The sequence below is a fragment of the Haemaphysalis longicornis genome, unplaced genomic scaffold, assembly GCF_048455015.1.
Source record: "Haemaphysalis longicornis isolate Haplotype H1 unplaced genomic scaffold, Haemaphysalis longicornis Haplotype H1 scaffold_1, whole genome shotgun sequence".
Taxonomy (NCBI): domain Eukaryota; kingdom Metazoa; phylum Arthropoda; class Arachnida; order Ixodida; family Ixodidae; genus Haemaphysalis; species Haemaphysalis longicornis.
The window spans coordinates 261,283,638-261,310,936 of record NW_027526203.1 but is presented as its reverse complement, the minus strand read 5'-3'; the positions used below and the strand labels follow the sequence as shown (position 1 = coordinate 261,310,936).

General features: G+C 47.2%; 1 protein-coding gene across 9 annotated transcripts in view; it reads right to left on the bottom strand.

The window, feature by feature from the left end:
• Positions 1-336: 336 nt before the first annotated feature.
• LOC144144961 (protein lev-9-like) overlaps positions 337-27,299 on the bottom strand; it is a 300,769-nt gene continuing 273,806 nt past the window's right edge. For 8 of the 9 annotated variants that reach the window (XM_077676464.1, XM_077676483.1, XM_077676488.1 and 5 more), the window contains 4 exons: positions 16,464-16,587; positions 15,206-15,979; positions 8,539-8,739; positions 337-685 (listed from right to left, as the gene is read on the bottom strand). In XM_077676464.1, coding sequence (XP_077532590.1) covers positions 438-685; positions 8,539-8,739; positions 15,206-15,979; positions 16,464-16,587 — 1,347 coding nt within the window. In that variant the 3' untranslated portion in view covers positions 337-437. The remainder of the gene's footprint in view (positions 686-8,538; positions 8,740-15,205; positions 15,980-16,463; positions 16,588-27,299) is intronic. The other variant, XM_077676468.1, reaches the window with a different exon arrangement.

Below are 27,299 nucleotides of genomic sequence, written 5' to 3'. Positions count from 1 at the left end.
TTGCAACAAAATTGTGAGCTTTCCGCTGCACGTAAAAAAGTTATACTTGGCACAGATGACGTTGACCACCCTACCTAACGATTGCGCTAGTTCATTTAGTGTGCTCAAAACACCTTTCAGGGCCCCTTTAAGTTGCAGGCTACTTATGGGCATCATTCGAGTTGAACGAGCATAATAATTAAAAAAAAAACAGCAACAAATAAATGCACAGAACTTCTTCGAATGTTTTTCGTTCTTGCGATGCCAACTAAAAGCAATTCTTGTTAAAAAGTAGACAAACCAACACTCGCGAGAAAGCGCGAGAAAGCACGAGAAAGCACGAGACATATACACACATGAGAGGGAAAATAAAAAATTTATACTGTTAGAATAAGAGGGCGCAAAACATTTCTGAGTTTTGTCCGCACTTATCGCCTGCAGGGATGGCACAACAGTCTCTATTGAGGGGTCTTTCTGGCAGTTTTTGTAGCTGCCGACTGGATTTGCTTAGGGATGCACGTTGGTAGCCTGGTTTCAGACCAGCCCTGCTCGTCGCCCAAGCAGAGCATCCGTTCGATGCGTGGTTTCAGCTCGGTTCCGTTTTTGCAGGAAAGCGTGATGCTGTCGCCGAATTTGTAAGAATCCTTGCGCCCCTCCACCACGAGGCCGTCTGGTTCAGTCTCAAAGTTGCCGCACCCCTTGATGCCTGCGTGCGTAACGATCGCCCAAGCGTTAGTTACCACTTCTTGAGCAATTGATTAGGCAGCAGGGCATAATTATACTTGGGAAACCATAACGGCAATGCAACCCCACGCCTATCTGTGGTTTTAAAAGGTCGACTGTATGGAGAGAGTTTTTTTCAAAATTAGTGTGTGCTGATTGTACTCAGGAGCGCCAGGAAAGGACATAAAAATCGCTATGATCGGCATACCAGCTGAAATATGCTAGTTGTGTAAATTTTGAGCTTCGCTTTCACTGAAGCAAATTAAGTTCGGCAGAAACACCAACGGGCCCAACAGCTGCTCAAAAAAAAAAATTTGCTAGGCTATCAAGCCTAAAATTTTAAGCTTTCAAGCCACCAAAACAGGAACTAGACAGAGCGGTGAGCCATGGAAAACACGCATGACAAACCATGGTCGAAAGTGTCAATTTGATAGCAAAGAGCTAACGCGTCGGCACGTCACGGTGCTCAGCTTTCTGATGACTGTTTAAATTTTCATGATGGTGACACTATTACGTAATAACACGAAGGAATGCCGGATGGGAGCCGGAGCTTCTGGGCCCGGCACACCGATGATTGGACACGTTCTTTGGCGAAGTCACCTCTTCTTTATCCCCACCAGCCACAACCGCTTGGTCAACGCCGCCTGTATTAACATTGCCTGACGCGTCGCGCGCTTTTCAATGGGAAGGGTAGGTACGCTTAGTTCAGGCACTGATCCGCTATGTGGCGCGTGCCGGCGGACATCTCGCCTGACGTCACAACTCGCGAGTCGCGAACGCTGCACCCACTTCTACCACGTGTGTCTGTCAGCTTGCCTGTTGGGCTTCAAGGGCCGTTTCGCTTACATCTTAGCCGCGACGGGGCGCTAGTTCTGTGGCGCACTGGGGATCTCGTTCAACCTGTCGCTCGCTTCATACTTGCTGCATTTTTCCAAAGATAAAGACGGAGGCGGACTGAAATAGTGTAAGAACATACTGATTGCCGGGTAGACATATAGCCAACAGAAAAACGATATTTTCGGATGGGGCAGCCATTATTTTACTGATATTTTTCTTTCTGGAGTATTTAGAGAAGAAAAATTGCGTGCACGTTTTTTGTTCAGGCGCTCACTTCTACGATTACTTTCCAATATTATCACGTGCTTGTAAACTTCAGAAAATTATAGGAAACAAAAGGATAAGCAGCTGGGATCCCGCCACGCTGTCCGGGCGCTTCTACAATACAGTCCTCAATTTTAGAAGTGCGTACCGATGCGGAGTGCGAACAGCGGGGTCAAAACAATGCCTAAATGCGGAGGGGATAGAGGTGGGATGCCCCACTCAGAAAATTTCAGGGCCTGTGATCCGAGTAGATAAGCGCGCAAAGCCGGCATCAGCCTGCGGCAGCGCAAGGGATTTTGCTTCGTGACAAAGGAAGTTTTATCAGTGACAGACCAAGACAGACAGGCATGGTGAAAAACAAGAAGGCGTAGGAGCGCCGCCTCGGGAACGCTAAACAAACTTTCCACTATTTTGCATAGTTTCCGAGAAGCGGCGCTGGCTGGCGGACACGAAAGCACGCTGGAAGGCTACGGAGCGGGGAAGGGTAGGAGAGAGCAACAGGAGAGTGGCTGCTTGGCCATTTTTCGCTCATGCGTTAGGCACTGTTTATACAGGCGGCGTTGGCTTGGTATTCAGAACCTTCCAACCAGAGCTTTCGGTCGAACTCCGCTGGATACCAGGTCATCAATGAATACCAGGAAATGTGGCGGTTCACCAACTTGCGCGCAAAACCCTCTTTCGCGAGTCTGAGTCTCCAATTGTGCTCCCGGGGGAATACGATCGCTACACCAGCCGCGCCGAAGAAAGAAAAGCAAGGCGCCAAAAGTTGCCTGAGCTGTGCACAGATCAAGACACACACTGCATTCCCCCCATCTCTTGGCCGACATCGAAGACAAGTTGTATCTGTCGAGCTCAAGCAGGTGTCCTACGAACCACAAATATCATCCACTACATAGAAAATAAACCTGGCCACCCTAGCTGCCGACGCTGCGGTCACGGGTACCCTAACAACCAGCACTACCTGTGGGATTGCGTAAAGATTATGCAGACAAGGAACGTATACACAGACTCCATTTCCCCTACTACTGGAACTTGGGCGGAGTGGCTCGACCCCGAGAGGATCCCCCAAAACAGCTCCAACTCGCTCTCCGAAAGCGAACGAAAAGCACCGGCTGGTACGCATCCCCAGTCCGACACTTGACCGCCTCCTCATTAAGATTGGCAGGAGAGGAGCACCGAGAGGCCCTCCTCCAACACACTGAGGTAGTCCTTGGGGGAGACTGTAACCGCAGCTCCACCCCAGCAACGCAGAAGCCTTTATAGAAAGGCAAATAAAGATCTCCCTCTACCCCCCCCCCTCTCTCTCTCTCTCTCTCTCTCTCTCTCTCTCTCTCTCTCTCTCTCTCTCTCTCTCTCTCTCTCTCTCTCTCTCTCTCTCTCTCTCTCTCGGAGCGTTTTCTTCTTAACAGCATAGGATGCTCGGCTATTCCCCTTCATGGATATTCTATCACGCACACGTTATTTGACCCACGGCCATGGTTGGGCAAATGTGCAAAAAAAAAGGTGGATATTTAGGCTGCCTGCCAAATGAATGGCAGTGTCGTTCTGGTAGAGTTTGAGTCATTCGCCGACATTATTATTCCGCAGTTTGCTGAAAATAGAAGGACATAGCGCATTAAATTGGCATGTATATCGTAAATTAGTAGTTTTCAACGGTAAATGCTCGGGAACTTTCCTGGGCTTGCAAAAGTAAGATTAAGTAAGGCGATACGCGTCATAATGTCAAAGAATTTTTCCTTGCAGCTGAAGTCGCCTTAATCTGGTCTGTGCCTTCATTTTGTGTACCTAGCTTTTTCGCACATCTCAAATGTTATGCAAAAAGCCAACTTTAAAGCAGGAGACAAAGAGCTTTGTGGGGAAGTATTCACAAAATGATGGGGTATGTGTGGTATGCGGAAAAGAAACAGAAACTATGCGGCACATAGTGTTAGAATGCGAGGGTATCCATCCAAATCTACACGAGGGAAATATTCGGCTTCCAGAAGCCTTAGGATTCAAGGGTAGCACAGACGAGGTTAACTTCGAGGCTGTCTAGGATACGAAGATAAGATTAGAATGCTGGTGGACGAAAAGCAGAGAGGGGAATATTGCCTGGAACAGTTACCACCTGTAACAGAAAAAAAGTATTTTGTGCCTAATAAGCTTTTTGTGCCTGCCCTAAGGAGATCTAGTATTAAACCAAGACTGTAAAACATGGGTATATTAGTCCTTTTTGGTAAGATGACATGTCATCACCCCGCTACAAAGGGGAAACCAATAGAAACCACCACCACCACCAACACCACCATCATCATCATCATCATCATCATACAGGGAAGGCAAACAAACGTACATGACATGCGGTAAAGCCACATTTATACGTTGCCAGCAGGCTAACGATGAAATACGGAAAGAACAGTGGAGAATCCAAAACAGCCAAGGTAACCAAAAAAGAGGCAAGGCAGATTGAAGCGAATAAATGGAGGGAAAAAATGGAAGCTAAAACGTCGTTAGAGATGTACAGGGCTGAGAAAATGAACATCAGAAAGGAAAATTTCCACGATAATTCCCAGGGCAGTGCTTTGCTTTTTGAAGCTAGAGCAGGTTGCCCACGAACTAAGAGTTTTGTGGGGAAGTATTCACAAAATGATGGGGTATGTGCTGTCTGCGGAAAAGAAACAGAAACTATGCGGCACATAGTGTTAGAATGTGAGGGTATCAATCCAAATCTACATGAAGGGAATATTGGGCTTCCAGAAGCCCTAGGATTTAAGGGTATTAGAGAGGAAGTTAACTTCAAGGCTGTCGAGGGGACGAAAAGAAGATTAGAAATCTGGTGGACGAAAAGCAGAGAGGGGAATATTGCCTAGGACAGTTACCACCTGTAACAGGGAAAAGAAAGTATTTCGGGCCTAGTAACCTTTAGTGCCTGCCCTAAGTAGCGCTAGTATTAAACCAAGAGTGTAAAACATGGTTATATTAGTCCTTTTTGGTAAGATGACATGTCATCACCCCGCTTCAAAGGGGAAATCAATAGCAATCATCATCATCATCATCATCATCATCATCATCAGCAAATGATAATGTGGCTAAAAGAGGGAAGACGAAGAAAGGAGGGGAGAAATGAGGGATACGGACCCCATTTTAGTATCACTGGCCTAACTAATCCATTGCATGCTTTGTTGAACAGCTGCCTTCCAGGCAGCGCCCTGCTAATGGAGCAGTAAAGATCTACGGCTTCATTCGACCCGCTGACTGGGGAAATGCCGCAACTGAACGGTGAATACTAGCGGCTCAATGTTAGCAACGAGATGACCCTAGATATGCTTTGGGCTCTCGCCAGCACCGTAATTCGCCTAACAGCAACACTGGAATGAAGTAATATAAATTAAGGCAGTCGCAACATCAGTTGAGCGTAACGTAACGCGAAGGTGTCTTGATTTGGTACTAGTCTCACACCATTAATCATGAATGGGGTGGACGTCCGCGGAGAACCACAGCCAGTTGGAGAGGCAATGCGAGGCTCAGAACGGCTTTTTATGGAAGTGCTTGTCGAAGTGACGTTTCGCCGCCGCCAATGGGTGCGCGGACTATCGGGCCGTTCACTGCTGCTTCCCGGACACCTCGACGCTGCTCCAGAACGGCACCCTGTTATTGAGGGATTTGGGTGGTTCCTTATTATCGTACCGGGCTATAAATTTGTTCTTGTACAGCAAAGCAAGCCACACACGTCTTGACACCGCTCATAAGGCCTGGGTGAGCGCCTTCTTTGGGCAGACAATTTTGGCTGGAATAAAGTTCACAGAAAGACGTTGGGACGCCCCTGTCTAGTTTTGATGGTAGAAATTCTCGTCTTTGTACAGTGCGTGACGTCATTACACATGCCAAGGATGGAGTAGGCACATCCTTCGTTCGGATGACATCTGCGTTCGGCTGGTTTCGTACGTGTAATAGCACAGAATGCAGTTTCGTCTGCCCAAACGTGCCTTTGGACAGTAGGGCAGACGCTATCAGCGGAACAGTCATGATTTGTCGTGTTTCGTGGTGTGCGGCGCAGGTCTGAACGTCTCACGATAGACTTCTGATGGCAGTCCTATCCGCCAGACTACTCATGTACGATTTCTTGGGATCATTCTTGATCACAGGCTGCATTGGCGAAAGGATACTGGTTTTATCTGCGGCTCAAACGCTGCGGCTTTGCACTGGTTTTACCTCACACTGGTTTTATCTGCGGCTCAAACCACAGCGGAACAAACGCTGGATTGGCTGTAAACTGCGGCGCCTACGATCAAGAATGATATTTACGCGCACATGCAGCCTCAATTACTCTCGGGGTATTTTGTTCCCTGCAGCCATTAAAAAAAACTGCTTTCGACCCACCTTAGTCGCACGACAGCGCAAAGTGTGTACTAAGCATTCCTCATATTCGCTGGAAGCGTTGTTCACCCGCGGCCGAAGCAAGGCCACTGGTTCTTGAGCACATAGAACAGGAATGCGGCGATATCTTGCACGCATATACCGATTTTTTATCATTTATTTATTATTTATTGATACTGTAACCCTCACTTGAGGGTCATTACAGGGAGGAATACAAACAAGAAAACAATACACAATGATAAGACAGACATTAGGTTTCGTGTTGCCGGTAGTACAATTTTAGCGAACACTCAAACTGGCTCTGTTGATGCAAAAAGAGGGGTGCGTGCAGTGGCTTTTGTGATATCCGGTTGGAATATTTCATGCTCTGGTCAAGTAAAGCCTGTGGTCTCAATAGCGGAAGCGAGTGAGTTGCTATCGACGGTGCGTCCACAAGCTGTCATCGTCTGCAGCCCAAGACGTCACAATATTCAGTCATTTGAAATCATCTCTTCAGCTTTTGAAATGGGGTATACCCGCCGAAAAGCCATGCCAGCGATCTTCACGCCTCGCCAAACATTTCACCCATGGCGGTTTTATAGTGAAATTCCAGTGGCTCTTGTCGCGCGTAAGGGTAGCGGGCAATGGATCAATACATCTGCTGACAGAGTAGCGCGGGATGACTTATCCGCTACTACGGTGAGAGCGCCCTGTGACTTCCAATTGATACATGCGCGACGACCCTGGACAGATGCAGCATCTAGAGGATCCAGAGGAGTTGGATCCTGCATCCTCCACCGGGTAAGAACAGTCTCAGCGCAGACAATGATGCAATTGTTTAATGTCAGCCTTGCTTCATAGAGTCCCCACGTGCAATGGTGACACTGGTCTCGTTATTATGGACGACTCAGTCCCCAATATAAACAAAATGAACTTTTTTCGTGATCACTGCCAGGAGTGCCACATGCTGCAAGAGGAGACGTGTCTCGTCTCCTGCTGGAGTTTTTGCAGGCCGGAGGGCTTAGTGATGCATGGAGGTTTGTATTGTCTTTGATTCGGTTTAACGACACTTACGCTGAGCAAGTTCGGGTAATTTCATGCTAGGCTCAGTTCGCTTCAGTAATTATCACTTTCTAAAGTTGACTATTAACCTATATTCCTGTATCGATAGTTTACGATTGTTGACAGTTTGGAGTACTGCACTGACAGTGTTGCGAAAGCTGATTATCACTAGCAGGCTGAAAATAGTTTCAAGATGGCCAGCCATCAAAACTTATGGTACTACCTAGAGTTTAATTTTGGTTAAACTATCGACAGTACAATAGAAAGTTCTCTGCCCCTGGTGTATAGATGAAAGTTGGGGGAAATCCGGACTCCCGGCGCGTCCCCGTTACCTCACAGTCCACCACCGAGGCGAGAGGGGGATTCCCTCTCTCTTCTTCGGTGGCCGCGCGCTTCCTGCTGCGGCGCAGGCTTGTCTCGGCGGTGGCGCGGCTGACTCCCTCACGTGACCAGTTTGTTGGGGTCCCGGAGAGTCCGTCCGGGGGCGCGGGACGAGGAAAGGCGCTTTTTGGTTCGAGATGTTGGAGACTGCAGACGTGAGTACCGGTGTTCCGGTTTTGCCTTCCCTTGTTTGGCCCCCTCCCCCCCTCCCCTCCCTCCCCCCCTCCCCCCCCCCCCCCCAGCGCCTTTCTGCTGGCCTTGGCCAGTGGGCTTGGTCGAAGAGCTCAACTACTCTATTGAAGGACCCAATAAACGCAGGTTTGACCATTCCGTCGTGTCTTGTGTGTTCCTTGTTGTTCGCTACCGCTACGCCCGTCGGCGGTCCGTCGCGGAATTCACTGGAGCTAGCCTTGCGGCCGTCTCGAGTGCGAGCTAGGTTGCTGTAAGATTCCTGGTCCCCACAGAGTAAAGCTGCTCCAGAAATCACAGCACATGTCTGCAGGTGCTACTGGGCAGTTTAATACTGTACGTTTTCTCCAACAGATATCTTACGATGAAAACGATGTATGGTATGAAAGGTAATGTTTTGCGAACCTGCACCCGGCTCCACATTAGCAGGAATAGATGCACAAGAACTGTTAGCTGGGTGCTATCCGTGCTGTTTGCGAACAGAGCAAACAAATCAGGCAACTGAAAGTAACGCTAGAAAAGGTACTGACCGAATGCGAGAGAACATTTTTGTGAATATGGCCGTAGGTTAAAACCAGTGATTGCCCTTGTAAAGCTTGCCCGACGTGCTCAACGCACTAACCGGCAGAAAATTGATGATATTGTGCTTTGGTCTTTCTTCGAGACGACACAGTTTCATATTTGTCAATTTCTATTTTATGTTCGGGTATCACAGAGCATTAACGGACACAAAGTGCAATTATTATCAGCGCTATTGAAAATACTTACATTTCATCTGTGCCGGTACATGCCAGGAGCCGTTTTGAAGACAGGTAACAGGCCGAACAACTGTGATCAACTTCACTTGTTCGTAGCAGAAGGCCGAAAATGTAGTGTTTGGGGGCACAGGTTCGGTGTGGTTATCCGTGTTAACGGCGAGCCCTTCACGAGCGACCTTATAGAAGTCGCGAAACAGGCATCCGCTTCCTTCTGTAAGAATACAAAGTTTTAATAATTTGCACTGCGGCATATATATATATATATATATATATATATATATATATATATATATATATATATATATATATATATATATATATATATATATATATATATATATATATATATATATATATATATATATATATATATATATATACAAATATATATATATATATATATATACAAATATATATCTATATCTATATCTCTCTCTCTATATATATATATATATATTTTTTTTCATCGCCAGCCTATCTACGCCCACTGCAGGGCAAAGGCCTCTCCCATTATTCTCCAATTACCTCGGTCCTGTGCCAACTATGACCAATTTATCCCCGCAAACTTCTTGATCTCATCTCCCCATCTAACTTTCTGCCCCCCCCCCCCTCCCCCTGCAACGCTTGCCTTCTCTAGGGATCCACTCTGTTACCCTTAATGACCAGCGGTTATCTTGCCTTCGCATTACATGCCCTGCCCACGTCCATTTCTTCTTCTTAATTTCTACTAATATGTATTTAACACCAGTTTTCTCCCTGACCCACTCCGCTCTCTTCTTGTCCCTTAATGTTACACCTATCATTTTCCGCTCCATTGCCCGCTGAGTCGTTCTCAATTTAAGTTGAACCCTCTTAGTGAGCCTCCAAGTTTCTGCCCCGTAGGTGAGTACCGGTAAGATGCAGCTGTCATACACTTTCTTCTTCAGCGACAATGGTAGGCTGCTATTAATTATCTGAGAATGTCTGCCATATGCACCCCACCCCATTCTGATCCTTCTAATTATTTCTGCCTCATGGTTGGGATCTGGGGTCACAACTTGGCCTAAGTAGATATATTCGCTTACCACTTTCACTGCCTCTCCACCTATCTCAAATCGCTGTGCTGTCCCGAGTTTATTGATCATTACTTTAGTTTTCTTAATATTAATTTTCAGGCCCACGGTTCTACTCTGTTCGCCCAGTGTGGAAAGCATGCTTTGCAATTCGTCCCCCGAGTTACTTAGCAAGGCAACGTCATCAGCAAATCTGAGGTTACTGAGGTATTCTCCATTAACCCTTACTCCCACCTGTTCCCAATCCAACGTTCTGAATACTTCTTGTAAACATGCTGTGAATAACATTGGAGAGATTGTGTCTCCTTGTCTGGCACCCTTCCTTATAGGTATTTTACTGCTCGCCCTATGGAGGATGATGGTAGCTGTAGACCCATTGTAGATATCCTCTAGTATTCTTACATAATGCTCATCTACCCCCTGGTTCCGTAATGCCTGAATGACTGCTAGGGTTTCGACCGAGTCAAATGCTTCCTCATAATCTATGAGGGCTATATATAGGGGTTCAGTATAGTCAGCGCACTTCTCTATCACCTGATTGATCGTGTGAATATGGTACATTGTTGAATAACCTTTACGGAACCCTGCTTGTTCTTTAGGTTGACTGAAATCTAAGGTTCAGAAATTCGGTTAGCGATTACCTTGGTAAGTACCTTGTAGGCGACTGACAGTAAGCTGATCGGCCTGTAATTTTTCAGGTCCTTCATGTCACCTTTCTTATGGATTAGGATGATGTTCGCGTTCTTCCAAGATTCCGGGACCATTGCGGTCATTAGGCATTGAGTATACAGGTTTGCCAGTTGTTCAAGTACAATTTCTCCGCCATCCTTCAAGAGGTCTGCTGTTATCTGATCCTCACCAGGTGCTTTGCCCCCTTTCATTTCTTTCAAAGCCTTCCTTACTTCTTCGGTCGTTACTGGTAGGATGTCTATCTCCTCTGAACTACTGTCTCGTTCGGCATTATCCTGGATGTCCCGGCTACTGTACAGATCCCGATAGAACTCCTCGGCCACTGTGACTATTTTATCCCTATTTGTGATGACATTGCCTTGCTTATCCTTAAATGCATACATCTGATTTTTCCCCACGCCAAGACGTCTCTTCACTGCTTTCAGGCTACCTCCGTTCTTTACAGCGTATTCGATCCACTCCATATTATACTTCCGTATGTCAGCTGTCTTACGCTTATTGATTAACTTCGAGATTATTGATTAACCTAGTTCTATTCTGTCAGCTGAGGTAGAGATTGTCATGGTTTGCCGTTTCCTGATTAGATCTTTCGTCTCCTGTGAAAGTTTACCAGTATCCTGTCTATCCATAGTGCCCCCAACTTCTACTGCACACTCCGTGATAATGCGTGTAAGGTTGTCGCTGGCTTCCTGTGTCGTAAGCTCGGCTTCCTCATTAAGAGCAGAATATCGGTTCTGCAGCGCGATCCTGAATCCTTCTACTTTACGTCTTACTGTTAGCTCATTTATCGGCTTCTTTCGTATTAGCTTGCTGCGGTCCCTCGTCAAATCTAGCCTAATTTGAGATCTTACCATACGGTGGTCACTACACCTTACCCTTCCGAGCACTTCCACTACCTGCACGACGCCAGGGTTATCGCATAATATGAAGTCTATTTCATTTTTGTGCTCCCCATTCGGGCTCCTCCAGGTCCACTTCCGACTCTCCCGTTTACAGAAGAAGGTATTCATTATGCGTAGGTTATTCCGTTCTGCAAACTCAACTAGTAGGTCCCCCCTGCTATTTGTACAGCGCAGACCATGGTTCCGAACGTCTCCAGCCTGATTCTTGATATATATATATATATATATATATATATATATATATATATATATATATATATATATATATATATATATATATATATATATATATATATATATATATATATATATATATATATATACCGGGAGGAAAGGCTAAATAGGTCAAATAAAACAATAATACTGTCCAGAAGAAAATAAAAGTCCCCTTATGGTGCGGTGAAGCTAGCCTGATAGTGCTACCGTCGAGGTACACTGTTTCAGTGTTGATGTATAAATTACAGTTTAGAATAATTTTTTTCTGGAAGAAGCAGAATCTGCAAGGCAAGCCAAAGTTGAATAATTGCAGTGCGTATGAGTAATTGCCTGCCGAGCTCTTATCTCCACGTAACTTTATTCTCTACTGCAATGTGAACTTTTTAAAGCAAGGCTGAAGTGAGTTGCAAATATTGAAGAATTTTCATATACACTTAAGGTCTAGGATGCGGAGGCCCTCCTTCCAAAAGAGATAAAATTCATGTCTGATTGATCGCCTCTTAGCCTCTGCGCAGGCTGAGTATTCCAATCAATTAGTTTGTTATTGCTTTGTGATAATGGTGAAGTATATATGCTGACTGAAGAAATAACACACATTTGGTTGTTAGTCAGCGCCGTGGTCCTGTGTCCTTTCTTGTACTGTCTTTTTAGCGCTGTTTTTTCACTCGTAACCACTTTCAGAATCTGTCGTCTCATTTACGCTCATCCTCCACTGAGAAAAGCGCGAAAAGAAAGTTTCCCTCGCACATTCTCTCCGCTTATTTGCCGACCTCGCCTATGCCGACGTACAGGGAAGTCCGGAGGGCTCAATTTAAAGCTTTGCCATCAGTTTTACCTGTAAAACTTCACCGTGGCTAGAGGAGTCCACATGAACATTGAAATGGGCGGAAATCAAAATATGGAAGACTGAGGTAGCGTGAAACGACATACCAGTAAACCAGTGACGCCAGTACGGTATACAGTTGGTAAACCAGTGTGACGCCAGTACGGTATACAGTTGGTGTGGTAGCCGCGAGCGGCGCACGGGGTTTTCTATTGTAAAGCTATTTTAAGGTATAAAAGGATCTAGATTTCTTAAAAATAGTGAAATAAAAGATTACATGGATTGAAACGTAAAGTCCAAACACAAATAAAACTATCTTCGGGGCTAGTTCGTCATTGTCATGATGAAAAGGGATGCGGTAACAAGGACGGGACGGAAGGAATTAGGACGTGCTCACAACCAAGCGCGAAGCGTTGTGTCCTCTGCGCTGTGGTGTGTCCTCCCTCCTTCCATCTCGTCCTTGTTACCGCATCCCTTTTCATCGTGACAAATAAAACCTGGACATATTAACTTCAATATCCATTTAAGATAGCCTGGACCCGCCCGGCGAAAGGCTGCAGAGTGCGCAGAACAAGATACAGGCTTTACCGTTTGAGGCTGAAAGCGATTGATCACAACTATAAACAACGAAAAACAGAACCAATGAAGTGTATATGCTGTCGCTGCACCCGTGATTACGTCGAAAACTAAAACGATCATCTCCCTCTCTATTTCTCTTATTTTTTTGACGAAGACTAATATCCCTAGTATGATTGTCAAAAGTACCCGACTGCTCTTACACCGATAACGGCATTTTGGTTGCGTTAATGATAACAAATACTCGTAGAGGGTTATTGTTGCTCCGACCCGATAGCGACAACTGTATGTGTGGAGGAACGAGCACGGGATTTCATTTCTGGGGGCGGGGAATTGTGGCATGTCTTTTGCATGCGTGCTCATGACAAGTGCATACTTTACACTGATGCTGCGATGCCCGCGACATCTTCGATCACAATCACTTCCCACCCGCCGCGGTGGCTCAGTGGCTAAGGCGTTGCGCTGCTGAGCACGAGGTCGCGGGTTCGATTCCCGGCCGCGGCGGCCGCTTTTCTGATGGAGGCGAAAAGAAAAAAACGCCCGTGTGTACGAGATTTCGGCGCACGTTAAAGATCCCCAGGTGGTCAAAATTAATCCGGAGCCCTCCACTACGGCGCGCCTCATCGCCTGAGCTGCGTCGGCGCGTTAAACCCTATAATCAATCAAATCAACAATCACTTCCCTGCCTACGGGGACGATTCCCGGTGCGGAAGTCAACCGCCCTTTCATTCGCAGTGGCGGGAATTTTTTGTAACAGCATCGACGCTGGTAGTTTTGCCACCGCCGACATATCAGAGAATGCGCACTCGCGACTGGCAGTTTACCCTCCTGCCTGCATGCAGCTACTTCTCTCCCGTTCTCTTTTCCTACCTGTTCACACGAGCCACCCGCAAGCGCACCGCGACCTCCAAATTGTCTCGGGACGGCCTTAGCGCGCTGGGAGTGTGAAACATAGCGCATGCTGAACATAACGGCTGAAAGACGCGCTGCGACGAAGCGAACGCGGCGTACAAACTCTGTACAGCTGGTGCTGCCCAATCCTCCCTTGGGCCTTAGCTTGAAAAAGAGGAAGCTCTGTCGACGTTCCTGATAGCTTACACTGTGACTACTAGTTAAGGACGGCCCAGTCACGCACTCATACCTATCGACGGCTCGTGCTTTGGTGTTTGTAAACGCTGCCTTTTGGTTGTGCGATGGGGGGCGCCAAATGCAACGGCTTTACCACTGATAAAAACCCAATGTCAAAGTCTTTGCACAACCATGGTGGCCTCTCTGCCGCAACATCAGCACTAGCTGTGAATAGTGCCATAAGCGACGTCCTCAGTTCACAGATATAAATCGGTCGTGCCGCCCGACATTCCCATCTGTATAGGACTAGCAGTTCCAGAAACTAAAATAAAAACAAATGCTACTTACAGAGTTAGAATTAGGTAAAAAAAATGAAGAAAAAAAAAAAAACGCCAAGAAGAAGAAAGCTACATGCTGCGCCAGTAGGGGAATTGTTGTGCCGGCCCGCTTTTTCCTAATTACTCGTTAAGCGTAGAATATAAACTGATATGCGTAGTGCCTTACTTCAAGCAAGCCGATATCTGATAAAAGATTATCTAGCCATGCACATACTGGTTTTTAATGCCATAATTTTAACCTTGGTGGAAACATTAACTCAAAGCCCTAATATATCTACACAAAGAAAATATTACATTACGAGAAATCAGTGAACCGCCAATTTACGAGAAAAAAATATTCGGGGCATTTAAATCTGCTTACGTGCTCTGAATGCGAAAGCAGCATGGCTTCCCCTTTCAATGACTCTTCTGCTGCTGCATTGTGTGTGCGTTTCTTTTTTCGCTCTCCTTTCTTCGAACATTCATTGATTACCAGACCGCAGACCATTAGGAAATCCGAACAGAAGTCAAATCAGAAGCTGCGAATGTGTGTTATGGTAGCTTCATGAAACCAGCAATGACACACATACTATGTGGCTGTAAAATATCGCCACGGCAAGCCATAAAGCTTCCGCATTCAACGGAGAACGCAAGCAAACCCAAGTTCTCCGAAGATTGTTTTGTCTTCTTGGCACCATTTAGTTCATATTACAGGTATCTCGAAAGTAGTATCACAGGCCGCGTCGGCCGAGAGTAGCGGTAAAGTTCCTAGCCTGTATCAGCGCGCTTCCCTGGCTTCGGCTCTTGACCCGGGAAGTTTTTTTTTTTTTTTTTAGTTAAATAACGGCGCTCGGGTTTTCGGCACCACCCGCTGCTCCGAACGCCAGGTCTATCGCCTCATTGAGGAACATAACGCTTTCTCAATTCTAATTTTCTAGACATTGGCCTGGACATGTGACCATGGTAAGTAGAACTCAACTTTCGAAGCGTAACAGGAAGTGCGAATAGTACGCATACGTGCTGGCTTACTTACGGGGAGCAGAATCGATGGGTAACTCGGTTGCTGTGGCTTCTGCTGGCTCCGTAAAAGTGGACTGCGCGACTGCATTCACAGGTTCGCCTGGCTGTGCTGTAGTCGGCGTCGAGAGCGCCGGAGCACCACTTTGAATTGGTGCTTCCAGGTGTAACCTGGCTACCGGGCTTGTACGTCCCCCATCAGTAAAGCTGGTACTGGTATCTGCAGCCTTGATATGCTTTTGTTCCTCGCCCGGAGAAGGAACGGAGCTTGCAGTGTCCGTACGGTCTGTCAAATCAGGAGCTATGTTACCGCCTGTCGGGGGTGCTGTCGGGATGTTTGGCTCGCCAGGGTTAAATGGCGTAGCCTTTCGTGGTACACTTTGGAGTTCCAACGGCGTGGGTTCAGGCGAGGAATCTTCTCCCACCCGGTGACTTGTGCGGGAGCCCTGAAAACTGTTTGCCACGTCACTTCCTTGGGCATTTGCATTAGTTGGTACGGGTGCTTCTTCTTGTTTCTGTTGCGTACTCCTGCAAGTGTCAGGTGGCGTGCACCTAGAGGAAGAATACCGGTCACCCCGAGGAGACACCTGCGTTGTTCCAACCCCACGTTCGCCTTCAGGTTTTAACGTCGGGCTCACATTTCCACCTGCGGCATCGTCCTTTGGTCTAGTTGCATGTTTCGCTTCGCCGTCGGCAGACTCTACGAAGCTTCCCTGACCAGGTGAGAAGCGGTGGCTTTGTTGTTGCCGATTGTGAGAAAACGAGTGCTCGTGATTCAGTGGCTGCGTACCTAAGCAAGAAAATGACAGAGTTAATAGGCGGGCGTGGTTAAATAAATAAATAAATAAATAAATAAATAAATAAATAAATAAATAAATAAATAAATAAATAAATAAATAAATAAATAAATAAATAAATAAATAAATAAATAAATAAATAAATAAATAAATAAATAAATAAATAAATAAATAAATAAATAAATAAATAAATAAATAAATAAATAAATAAATAAATAAATAAATAAATAAATAAATAAATAAATAAATAAATAAATAAATAAATAAATAAATAAATAAATAAATAAATAAATAAATAAATAAATAAATAAATAAATCCTATGTGACCTGCCCACTTAGTTCATTATTATTAATTATCTATTTATCTGATATTCAGGGGCTTCAGAAAGTGCATGGCGAGCTGCGTACCCCAAAGCAGACGACACTGCAGCACGACTTGACGAGAAAGCTAAACCATGACGACGAGTGAATTCTTACCGTTGTTGCATGCTGGGAGAGGCCGCCAGTTGCCCTCAACACATTTTGTATCTATATAAGATGTGGCTGTGTTGCATAGAAGGTAAATGACAGTGCCGTTTGACAGTTGTTTCCCCGTCGTAATCTGCAATATTTAAAGTAAAATGAGCACGTAAAGATCACTTGTACGCAGTAAAGTATTGGTGAAGTACAGCTAGCCTTCAGGTCGCTGCGTTTGACCTCAGCCTTCCCACTCTTACAGCATATCTTTTAAAAAGTGGCTCCCGATTATTCCTGGACCGTTAATGTTGAAATAAAGTGGAGCTGGGCTGATGCCGCGGCAGTATTACGCCAGATACCACGGCAATCCATTTATGCTACGACATTTCTGTAATGACCGTCACAAACTGTATAATATGAAGTTGCACAAATGAAAAATCGTCACGCATTAGTAACGGAACCATGTCTTCTCCCATCACCGCACCGCCACGGCACCTATAGAGCGCTCGCGCCGATCCACACCGCTTTTGTTGTTGCGGCACAGCGTACTGCTTAGAAGAACGCGCCACGCGGTGAGATCACTGTTCTTCACATCAGTTACTTTGAAATATTCCTCGGGCTACTTAAACCCGCAAATTTTGGTTTGTCTGCATGTCTGTCTGTTCCTCAATACAGCCACCCGGCCAGAAGATAAAAGAATCCTTAAACGAGAAGTTTATATAGTCAAGACCTTTCCAAACGACTACATCGGTACCCCACATCATGCTGGTGAACATTTTTGAGCAAAAAAGAAAACACTAGGCATATTTGCGACACAACACCAATGCATAACTGGTTCAAGGCAGTGCTCTATTCATTGAAAATAGATGTGTGCTTGACATCTGTGATAGCAAATAAAAATTTCGCGTTGAAAACAATAATTTTAACCAAAAATGAAAAAACAGCGATTAGCAGCGCGGAAGAACAGGATGGCACGAAACACCGAGACACGGTGGCTTGGCTGGCAACTTCAATTTATTATTGCTTAACAAGCAATATGCAGAAAAAAAAACGGGGAACACGTGACTTCAGACTCTAGGAACCTATTACGAACAGTTTGTTACGAACAAATTTTGCAATTTGTTAGAAACAAGTTAGGAGGAAATTACAAATAAATTTCAGTGGTCAGTCATCGCTGTGTCTGTGGTCTCCTGTCATTCTGTTTTTCGGCGCTGCTCATCGCTCTGATATGTAGAGCCATAAGCTTAAGTTTGCGGACCACGGGAGTGGTAGCGAAAAGTAACCGCAGCGCCGTCTGGTTGCGCGGCGCCTGGTGGCGAGAACCCCGCACTGCGCAGGCGCGCTCAATCAGCATTGCCACTATCACTTGCTTCTTCGCGACTGCCTCTTGCTCCAATGAATCGGGGCCAGGAGAACTGCGCTGGTTAGGGGAACACTGCCGTGCACCGCCCAATCTCTACAACCGATTTTCGTCTGCTTCAATATATGTTGCGCAGAAGTTTAAAAAAAAAGCTGGCTTCAATTCACGCTGTGAAGGTGGTCGGCTGCAAAGCTGTAAACGGCACCCGCAACTATTACCCATGCGACGTAGCGAACGCAGCAATGACGGCAGAAAGAAAGCGGAGAGGAGCGTCTGGCGGCAAGTGTGAGGAGAAGGGCGGCACGCGCGGCTATGGCGTCATCTCTCTACTGCCTCCTTCTCCGTCTTGTTTCATGGAGTTCACTATGGTTCTATGGGTTCACTTCTATGGGTTCACTTAGCCGTAACGTCTATGGGTTCACTTAGCCGTAACTTCCCGAAACACATGATGGGTACGTTCAAGAGAGCAAACTTAACGAGTAAAGAGCGCAGAGATAAAATTAGGCCAACAAAAGCTATCTGCGCTACGGCTTTATTGCACCATGAAAACCGCACGACTCGCACGATGTAATGTCATAGAACCAAAAACCTCAATTTCAAAGTCCAGACGTATGCTGTTCGCATCATTGATCTATTTGCCTTTTTGATACCAGGGATTGGTAGTTCAAGTTAATTTTCTGGAAGTAAATCAACGGGTGCTTTCAAGAGTGCGAAACAAAAGAAGCGTTCGTTTGAAGTTGGCGGACGAGTGCACAGACGGAAGGCGAGTACACAGTTTTGGTTCGCCTTTCAGGCAGCTTTTCTCTCCTCCGGTACAAACTTCCATAAATTATCATTCTAATTCTAAAAGAAAGAAGGAAGGTCACACTAATGCGTAAGACTTGAAGGCAGCGAAGCTGTACGCAGCCTTCACAACCATCACGACGGTTTAAGCCCACGATTGCAGCCGATTTGCTTCTTTTTCGCTGCAGAAACGACCTTTACTTCATCATTGCTGCTATAAGTCTGAAATACCTTGCCTTTTTTTTTGAAGTGATAATCATTGGACATCACCTTGGAGGGGCGTAAGATATGACGTGTCTTTCTCGTTCCGAGCGAGTGTTCCACGATTACGGCGAACGCTGCGGGATTTTTTGGGGCCAATCTTGGCCAATCTCCATAAGTGGGTATGCTTGACTTGACAAACGTGCGCCGGGGGCGCTAGGCGGTCGCCGCGAGGCACGCACACACGAGCGCTCAGCATTGTCTTGCTTTTTTTTAACTGCCGGGTGGGCGCCACGAGGAGCGCGCTCTCGTGCGCTCGGCATTTTCTTGCTATTTTTATCTGCGGACAGCATACACTAACGATTAGATCAACAGCTTCGCTGTTAATAAATTAACCCGATAATAATCAGCCCAAGCTGTGATTGCGGCCCTCGCTGGTTATCTTGTTTCGCTGCGTTCACCGCAGCATACGTGTACCTGCCATGGAGCACCCTTTACAGGGGGACTGAAGTGGAATAACCCGCGCGGCTTGTATTGGCTGCGTTGTACTACATTGAATAAAGAGGCGGAGTCACCTACCGGTGTCACCTAGTTATAGCCTGTGAAGACAGAAAAAAAAAAAAACAAGAAAAGCAAAATTAGGGGGAGGGAAGAAAGAGGACTAAAGAAACAAAACAGAGAAAAAATGAAAAAGGCTTGTTACCGAACATTGGAAAATAAGGGGAAAAGCAGACCCAAGGCAAACTAAAACAAGGAAAAGAGGAAGAGAGAGAGAGAAAAAAAGGAAATGTCTCAAAAGAGCATAACAAAAGGCGAGGGTTCAGTGGGGAAGGAGAAATAGACGAAGAAGACGAATGATGATGATGATGATGATGATGATGATGATGATGATGATTCCTATTGGTTTCCCCTTTGAAGCGGGGTGATGACATGTCATCTTACCAAAAAGGACTAATATAACCATGTTTTACACTCTTGGTTTAATACTAGCGCTGCTTATGGCAGGCCCTAAAGCTTATTAGGCCCGAAATACTTTCTTTTCCCTGTTACAGGTGGTAACTGTCCTAGGCAATATTCCCCTCTCTGCTTTTCGTCCACCAGCATTCTAATCTTCTTTTCGTCCCTTCGACAGCCTTGAAGTTAACTTCCTCACTGATACCCTTAAATCCTAGGGCTTCTGAAAGCCCAATATTCCCTTCATGTAGATTTGGATGGATACCCTCACATTCTAACACTATGTGCCGCATAGTTTCTGTTTCTTTTCCGAATCTACCCCCCCCCCCCCCCCCCCCACGAAAACCTCCAAACCCACTTCAGTGGCCTTATAATACAAGCCGAGAGACGATGATCCCCGATAATTCTACTTGTATTCCGATTTTGGGGTTTTACGCGCCGAAGCAACACCTGGGAAATAAGATGCGCCGTAACGGGGAATCCAGCATTGTGCTTCTAAATCTTGACAATTGTTCAGACAAGGGTTCAACGTCCGCCAGCGACACCTGGGCTCTGAGGGACGCCATGGCGGAGGTGTATGGATTAGTTTAGGTCATCTGGGGATCTTTACCATACGCACAAATCTCGACACACAGGCGCTTTGGTTTTCGCCTCTCTCATAAACAAATTTGGATTCAATGACTGCGCGCTGCATTCGTCACATCGCCACACAGTGCCCTATGATGCTGTAAACCAACACGCCCTGAAAGTGTCTACCATTCACGCCCGATGAGAAGGAAATTAAATCACGGTGTAAGGGCCAGCAAGCCATAGACGCGCCGGCCGCTGACGTCAACCGTCCCGACGGCAGATCGTCTGCTCAAGCTGTGCAACACTCCAACTCCCCCGGCGGAGGACCCGTTGTGGTCGCTGGCCTCACCGAAGGCTCCTCGTCAGGCTCCCTTACGTGAAGAGGAGATCGGTTACTGCCGCCGGGTCGCCTGCTCGATGGGGCTTGGGATCCGCGGTTCGCTGGCCAGGCGACCCTATCACTGCACCCTGAATTCTCGCGGTGGGCGCTTTGCTGCGTGAGGCGGTCGGGCGTCATACTCCCGATCACGGAGTAAGAGTAACAGGAGCGCCGACTTCGCTCTCTCCGACGGGCTCTAAGGTCCATCACGCACGGAGCGCAATGTAGATGGCGCTACGAATGGCGCAGCGATCCCCGTGCTCCGGAGATGCTGAGTTCGCGGGGCGCGACGGCGAAGCGCAGTCGGGCTGAATTTGTCGTCTGCTTCGGAGGCGGTTCGTTTGGCGCAGCTTCGCGTCCGTTGCGGACCTGACAGCACCTCCTGGGTAACCGGTACCCGACGGAATTAAGTTGTCGCACGGCGAAGATACGTTAAGGATTTGTTTGCAGAACGGGAATACGAAATGTAGAGACTACATTCAGACATCTGGCCGCTAGAGAAACGCTTCCTTTTCCGCAATTCGGGCCACGAATGACACTACGTTCCGTAAATTGGCAAATGGGAATTCTGTTGTGTGCTACATGTATTACAAAAGCCGTCAGAAGCCAACTAGTTCTAACAAATAGCGATTTTAAAAGTGACCTCCACCTTCTCGCCACTTGCAAACTAAACTTGCAGGCTCAAAATCGGAATGAATGCTAAACAGTGAGCTCACATGCTTAATTGTTTCAGTATCTCTGCTCGTATCACGCGGGGGTGTAGCCCCGAGCTTTTTGTCTCCTCTTTTGAAACTGCATACGACAGCACGCATTGCATTATGCGTACGGCTAGTACTGCATACCACGCTACTGCATAGCGCACGACGCTCCAGAGAACTACACCCCCCCAGTCGAAAGCAGCTTGGTCCTTGGTGCAGAGCGCACGTAAAACGTTGAGTGTTGCTTTAAAAATGATGATTGGGGCTAGGTGCATTTGAAAGCAACACTGAGTTGCAAATCAACTTAACGATTTGAATTGCATTGTCAGCTGCTTCTTTCATCAATTCAGGTTAGCTGTGAGTAGTGCCAAAACAACCACACCAGGAGCACGCGGGGGACGCTTCGAGAAATGTTTCCGTATCACAATTCCACTTAGTACCAATATGTTCCACACTTTTTCGACACATCACTTGCCTTCTCCGCCTCCCTCTCCAATTTATGAGTACTTGCAACACCTCAACTGGATGCAGCAGCTGTTAATTACGACACGTAGATACGACATACAACGGGCAGACTTCCGTCGATGCCGCCACTAATAAGATAAGATAACAAGACAGGTGTAGGTTCAGCTCATATTCAAAAAAAAATTTAAATTAATTTTAATATTTTGAATTACATGTAATTTTAGAAAACAGGCAAGCACTTCTTATGACGCAATATAGGTAATTATCCGGCTTCAATATTTATTCTAGCACAACTTTATTTTCACAAACCAGGTCATCAGAACACATTGCTCAGCAATGCATCTGGCGGTATGCGCTGGCGGCATCGACAAGGTTACACGACCGCACAGTGACAGTGAACATCAGGCCGTAAGTTAAAACGAAGTTGAAGCAAAGATAGCGTTCGAAATTTTTTGCTCGCGTAATGCGGCTGACAGCGCCTTTCCATATTCATGGCAAGGCGGCAGCCGTAAATGTTTTGGGTGGATCTGTATACATCATTGCCGCACGCTTATGTCGACTGCGGACGTAAACGTTGCGTGTGTGTAGAAGAAGCATAAATTGTTAAGCGCGCAGCATGGTAGCGGGCGACAAAGAAAGAGCGATTCGAAATGCAGAGCATTTCTTTAACTCACGATGTCACCCGGCGTTGTCGGCGTGCCTCGGCGTTCGCAACAGCCGTTCCAGGTGCGCCCTCTCCCCCACTCCTCCTCTCCCGCATCACGCTACCCTCCTCGCTCTCAACAACAGGTCCGCACCCCTCCCCCTACACTATATAAAAAAATAATACTTACAGGCGCCTGGTTTCGATCCCACGACCTTGCGGGCGGAACGCAAGGTACATGGTGCTCTACCCACTGCGCCACAAAGCCGACACAGAATGGAAGGCTACGAACGCGCCTTATATCCTTGACTCATTCAAACTACGTCCAGAAGCTGCTGATACAACGCATTCACTACCACCAACTCCCCAAACACTAAACGTTAACGCAATACACCCACCCCCTATGCGACGCATTTACTCGAGTCCCCCTCGCGGGGAGATGGGCCCTTTTTACTCTATTTGCGCTGTACCGCGTACGTCGAATCAGGATCGAGTGCATGTTGAAGTGTGCGATATTACTCTGGCTCATTTCGTGTGGTTCTTCCGCAATGAAATCTAAGCTTTGACGAAATCTCGTTTGGTCGGGTAAAAGGTTCATAGTTTAAAAACTTGAGGTGACCGACCGAAGGCTTATTCAAAACGTAAAAAAAAAAAAAAAACGTTTCGGCTTTCGTACGTTTCGGCTTCCGTTTCGGCTTCGGAAGCCGAAACGTTTTTTTTTTACGCTTTTAAAGGAGCCATGAAGAGAAAACACAAGTTTGGTTCATTCGAAAGATTGCCTCGTTAGAACCATAACGACACCACTTATAACGCAAACTTCGCTCAAATAAGCTACATAATTAGGAAAAACGGGAATGGTCATGCGACCCACCAGCTCATTTCCCGCAACAGAACCTATGCCGTCACATGGGCTAAGCTCTGCGATTGGCGGAGGCCGGCAAAAGCAAACGCATGTTAGGCAGGGCTTACAGCTTGAATAGCGAGCTAAATGCCCGTGAAACATACTGCACATTCTTTTTATGACAAAGAACGGTGGAGTAAACGGTTGAAGGTCCGAACGAACCCGCAAGCGTGTGCGCCAATGCCTACGAAACTAGCGCCGGCCGAGCTCGACATCTCGCCGTCACGCAGACGAATTTTCGGGTTCGAGGCTCTTCGGGGCCAACGAACCGTTCCAGCACGCACAGCCGCGACCTTGCTTCGTATCGTAATCCCTTCACAGGAGGTTGGCCGTCATATCGCCAACCAGCAAAGGTAAAAATAGAAACGAGGGGAGTAAGGAACAGCAAGAAGCGACGAGATAGTGCCAGTCGTCGCGTAAGTTTCGAATGGTGTTGGTTTGCTGCTGTCGTTACGAGCTCGTTTCCAGTTTACAACCACTGAAAACTTCAGTTTGTTGGAGTACTTTACAATGAAATTTCGTTGCTGCGTTTTGAAATGCCCATGTAGTACGGGCAAATCGTCGAGGGAGTGCGACATCCCCGCCGGTGAGGAGATCTCCTTTCATGTGCTGCCCGACGACGAACCTCAGCGAAGCAAGTGGCTACGTTTTGTGAACTTTGCAAACGGAGGAGAAAGAGAGCTAAAGGAAGTACGAGTGTGCTCGCTTCATTTCCGAGGAAGTGATTACGGCAGGGACCCTTACGTTAGCTCACTCCTGGAACATGCTGGCGCTCGTCGCCGACTTCGTCAAATCGCTCTGACCTTGGGGAAAAAAATGCCGTAAACACCGCGCATTGACGCTCGTATCTTTCTGGTCGAAGCAGAGAGCTCGCGCGAACGGCTTTCCATACACGACACCGGCCAACTGGTATAAGTGATACTGCTACTGAAATTGAACTATTATTGAACGGCTGGGCGTTCGTCTGTTGTGGCTATCGCGGAATGGTCGCTTTCCCGTCCACCGCGTATCCCACAACTCTTGCCGCTCGTGCACTTAGAAGCATTGAGCGTTTTAGTGGTGTGAGGTTGTTAAATGCAAGCCCGAGCTCCTCGGCGAGAGTTTTGTTCTCCGGATCAGGCGATTCCACGACTAGGGCTGCGGGTGCACTAGGTTTTACTAGTATTTTTAAAATGGCCGCCGTCTCGATCGACTCCCGCGTGTGGGTGCTATATGGAGTCGACATACTAAGTATCTGTTTCATGGACCGGCTCTATGACGCCATTGTACACGTCACGGAATGTTCAATTTTAGCGGGAGATTTAAAATTTTGGCTTAAATTGCCTTATTTCTCAGTGAATAAAGCATCATTTGCTTCCGGGAAAGCGCTTGGGGTACTATGAAACACCTAATCTTTCGAATAAAACAAACTTTTGTTTTCTCTTCATGGCTCCTTTAATAAGCCGTCGGTCGGTGACCGCAAGTTTTTAAACTATGTTCTTCCGTAATCGTCGTCGTGCGATTTCATCTTAGATCTCCTTCGTCATATAGATATTCTTCAGTCCGCCTTGATTATTAATGACTAAACGTTCCCTGTTAGAGAATAAGCAGTCATCACATATGTGGCGGTGTGCGATTGCCCCACCGCTCATTGCGCCGCACACCGTGATTTAGATTCCGCGTGCGTCTCGTGATTGCGCGCTGAGTTTGACATGTTAGAAGACAGATATCGCGGAGAAGGGAAACAAGCCACTGCGCAGAGCGAGCAAGGGGAGAGCAACGTACACTTGCGTACGGACGTCAAAGGAAAGTTCACAAGTAGCGTAAACAGAACGTTGCTGAGCCTGAGGTAACTGTAAATGGTTGCTTCAGCGGGAGCATGCCAGCGGACGCGACGAGCGCAGCCGATTCAACGGTGTTACGAATCAGCCCGGCGCTGGGCTTTGTGCAATACTTCTCGGCTGTGCGGCGAAGCCTCCACTGCGTGCGCCTTTCAAGCAGGCCTCGCTGTCGGTGACTCACGCTTGCAGCCGACGGATTCAAACAAGCTGCTACACGTCTGGATCGCTGGCGCCTCGCTATCGGCGCGATTCAAACTTCGGCGTTGACAGACGAGGCATGCTTCAACTTGTCCGAAGGACGGGGGAGCCGCTGCGGAGACCTCCTCTCTCCCCTCGCTCGGACTCAGCGTGCGCCGCTACTACCGACCGCTCACGAACTCTGGAAAGGGTGTTGTGTGTGTCTGTGCGATCGTGTCGCGGGCACAATCTAGAGGGAACGCTTGTTTGACCGTTAGCGCTTTGGGTATAAATAAGACACCCCCCCCCCAAGCGCTGTAGTTCATTCTTGTTTGAGCAGTGAATCAATGCTGTCACCCTGCTCGAGTCCTGTACAGTAAGTTCGCCCGTCGGGGCATTGATCTTTGGCTTCGGCCCATCTCTCGCCATGAAGTAAACAAGTTAAGTTTGCCTTCGGCTTCTGGTCTTCTTCGAGGCAGCAACATTGGCTGGCCGCTCGCTTCACCACGCTACCACACGCATGTCGGAGGCGAGGTAGCTCGGCTCGGGTACGCCTTCCCGTATGCAGCAACGGGTTGTCAGTGGTAAGGTGACAACGTCGCAACAGCGGACGCTGCTGGCTTGGAAACCCCTTGAAAACGAGTGAAAAAATTTGTTTTGTATTTTCGCAAACTAAATGATTCTTGCTTAACATTTTACGCCACACGGTTTACGAACGGCAGGGTACACATATACTAGGGAGTAGGTGAGAGAGAGAGACTAAAGATGTTTATTGTTTCTTATTAAAGAGTCTTTAGGGTGGCCTCCTCATTCCAGGAGTCCATTGGCACGGGCCGCGTCTTCTGCCCTCTCCACCAACTTGCGCTGGACGTCGAGGGAAGAGCTGGCCGAGGCGCTCTCCCAAAGCTCGTAGGTGTGGAAGGGATTGGGCGGGTCAAGTGGGCTTTGTGTACAGCCGCCGACCATGTGAAAAAGTGTTCCAAACTCCCCGAAGAAGCGGCACAAACGGGTATACAGGGTGGGGGCTATGTAGTGGTTTCTGATAGGGTGGGGGTAAGTATTAGTTTGCAGGGCACGAATTATTCTATCGTGACCCTTGGGTAGTTGCTTGTGCGGTGGGGCGTACGTTTGTCTTTGTAGCCGATAGTGCGTGGTAATCTCATGAAACGAGAGTAGAGGAAGCGGACGCAGATATTCTTCTTCAGGTGCTCGGCCGGTCAATTCTCGAGCTGTGAGATGGGAAATCTCGTTCCCTGAGAGTCCAATGTGCGCAGGCACCCAGATTATCTTGGCGGGTCTTCTTAGTGGCTTCTGTTGAAGTATTTTAAGTGCAGCTTTGTGTATTCTCCCGCTGGAAAAGTTGCGACAGGCCTGTTGAGAGTCAGTAATTACGGTCTCAACCTGAGTTTCGGTAAGCGCCAAGGCAATGGCCGCTTCCTCGGCGAGTAGAGGGTTGGCTCGGTCCAGTGATACGCTGGTGCGGTGCTCTTGGCCTATAATAACTGTTGCTACTGAGGCCCGCCTTCCGGGATAGAGGGCCGCGTCCGTGTACGCCACGGCAGGATGGCTTCCATACCGCTTTGAGATAGCAGGCAATGCCGCCAAATAAACAAACTGAGCGCAATTGAAGGACGCGAATCAAGCAGTGAATCGTAAGTTCGTTACCTGCCTACATGTGTAACATAACGCAGTCGCATACACGGTGCACGGCCCAAATATATACATAACATCGTCCCTGACTGTGTTGTTTATCTTCTAGTGCACGGGTCGCCGCTAACAATATGAACGCGGACACGCCAGTTTTGTCCTCAAATGGGGTTAGACGGCGAAACAAGAACAGATCAGAATTCACCGCTTCCAGTTGAATTGTCCCCCATCTGCACACTTAGCCAGATTATTGTCACTT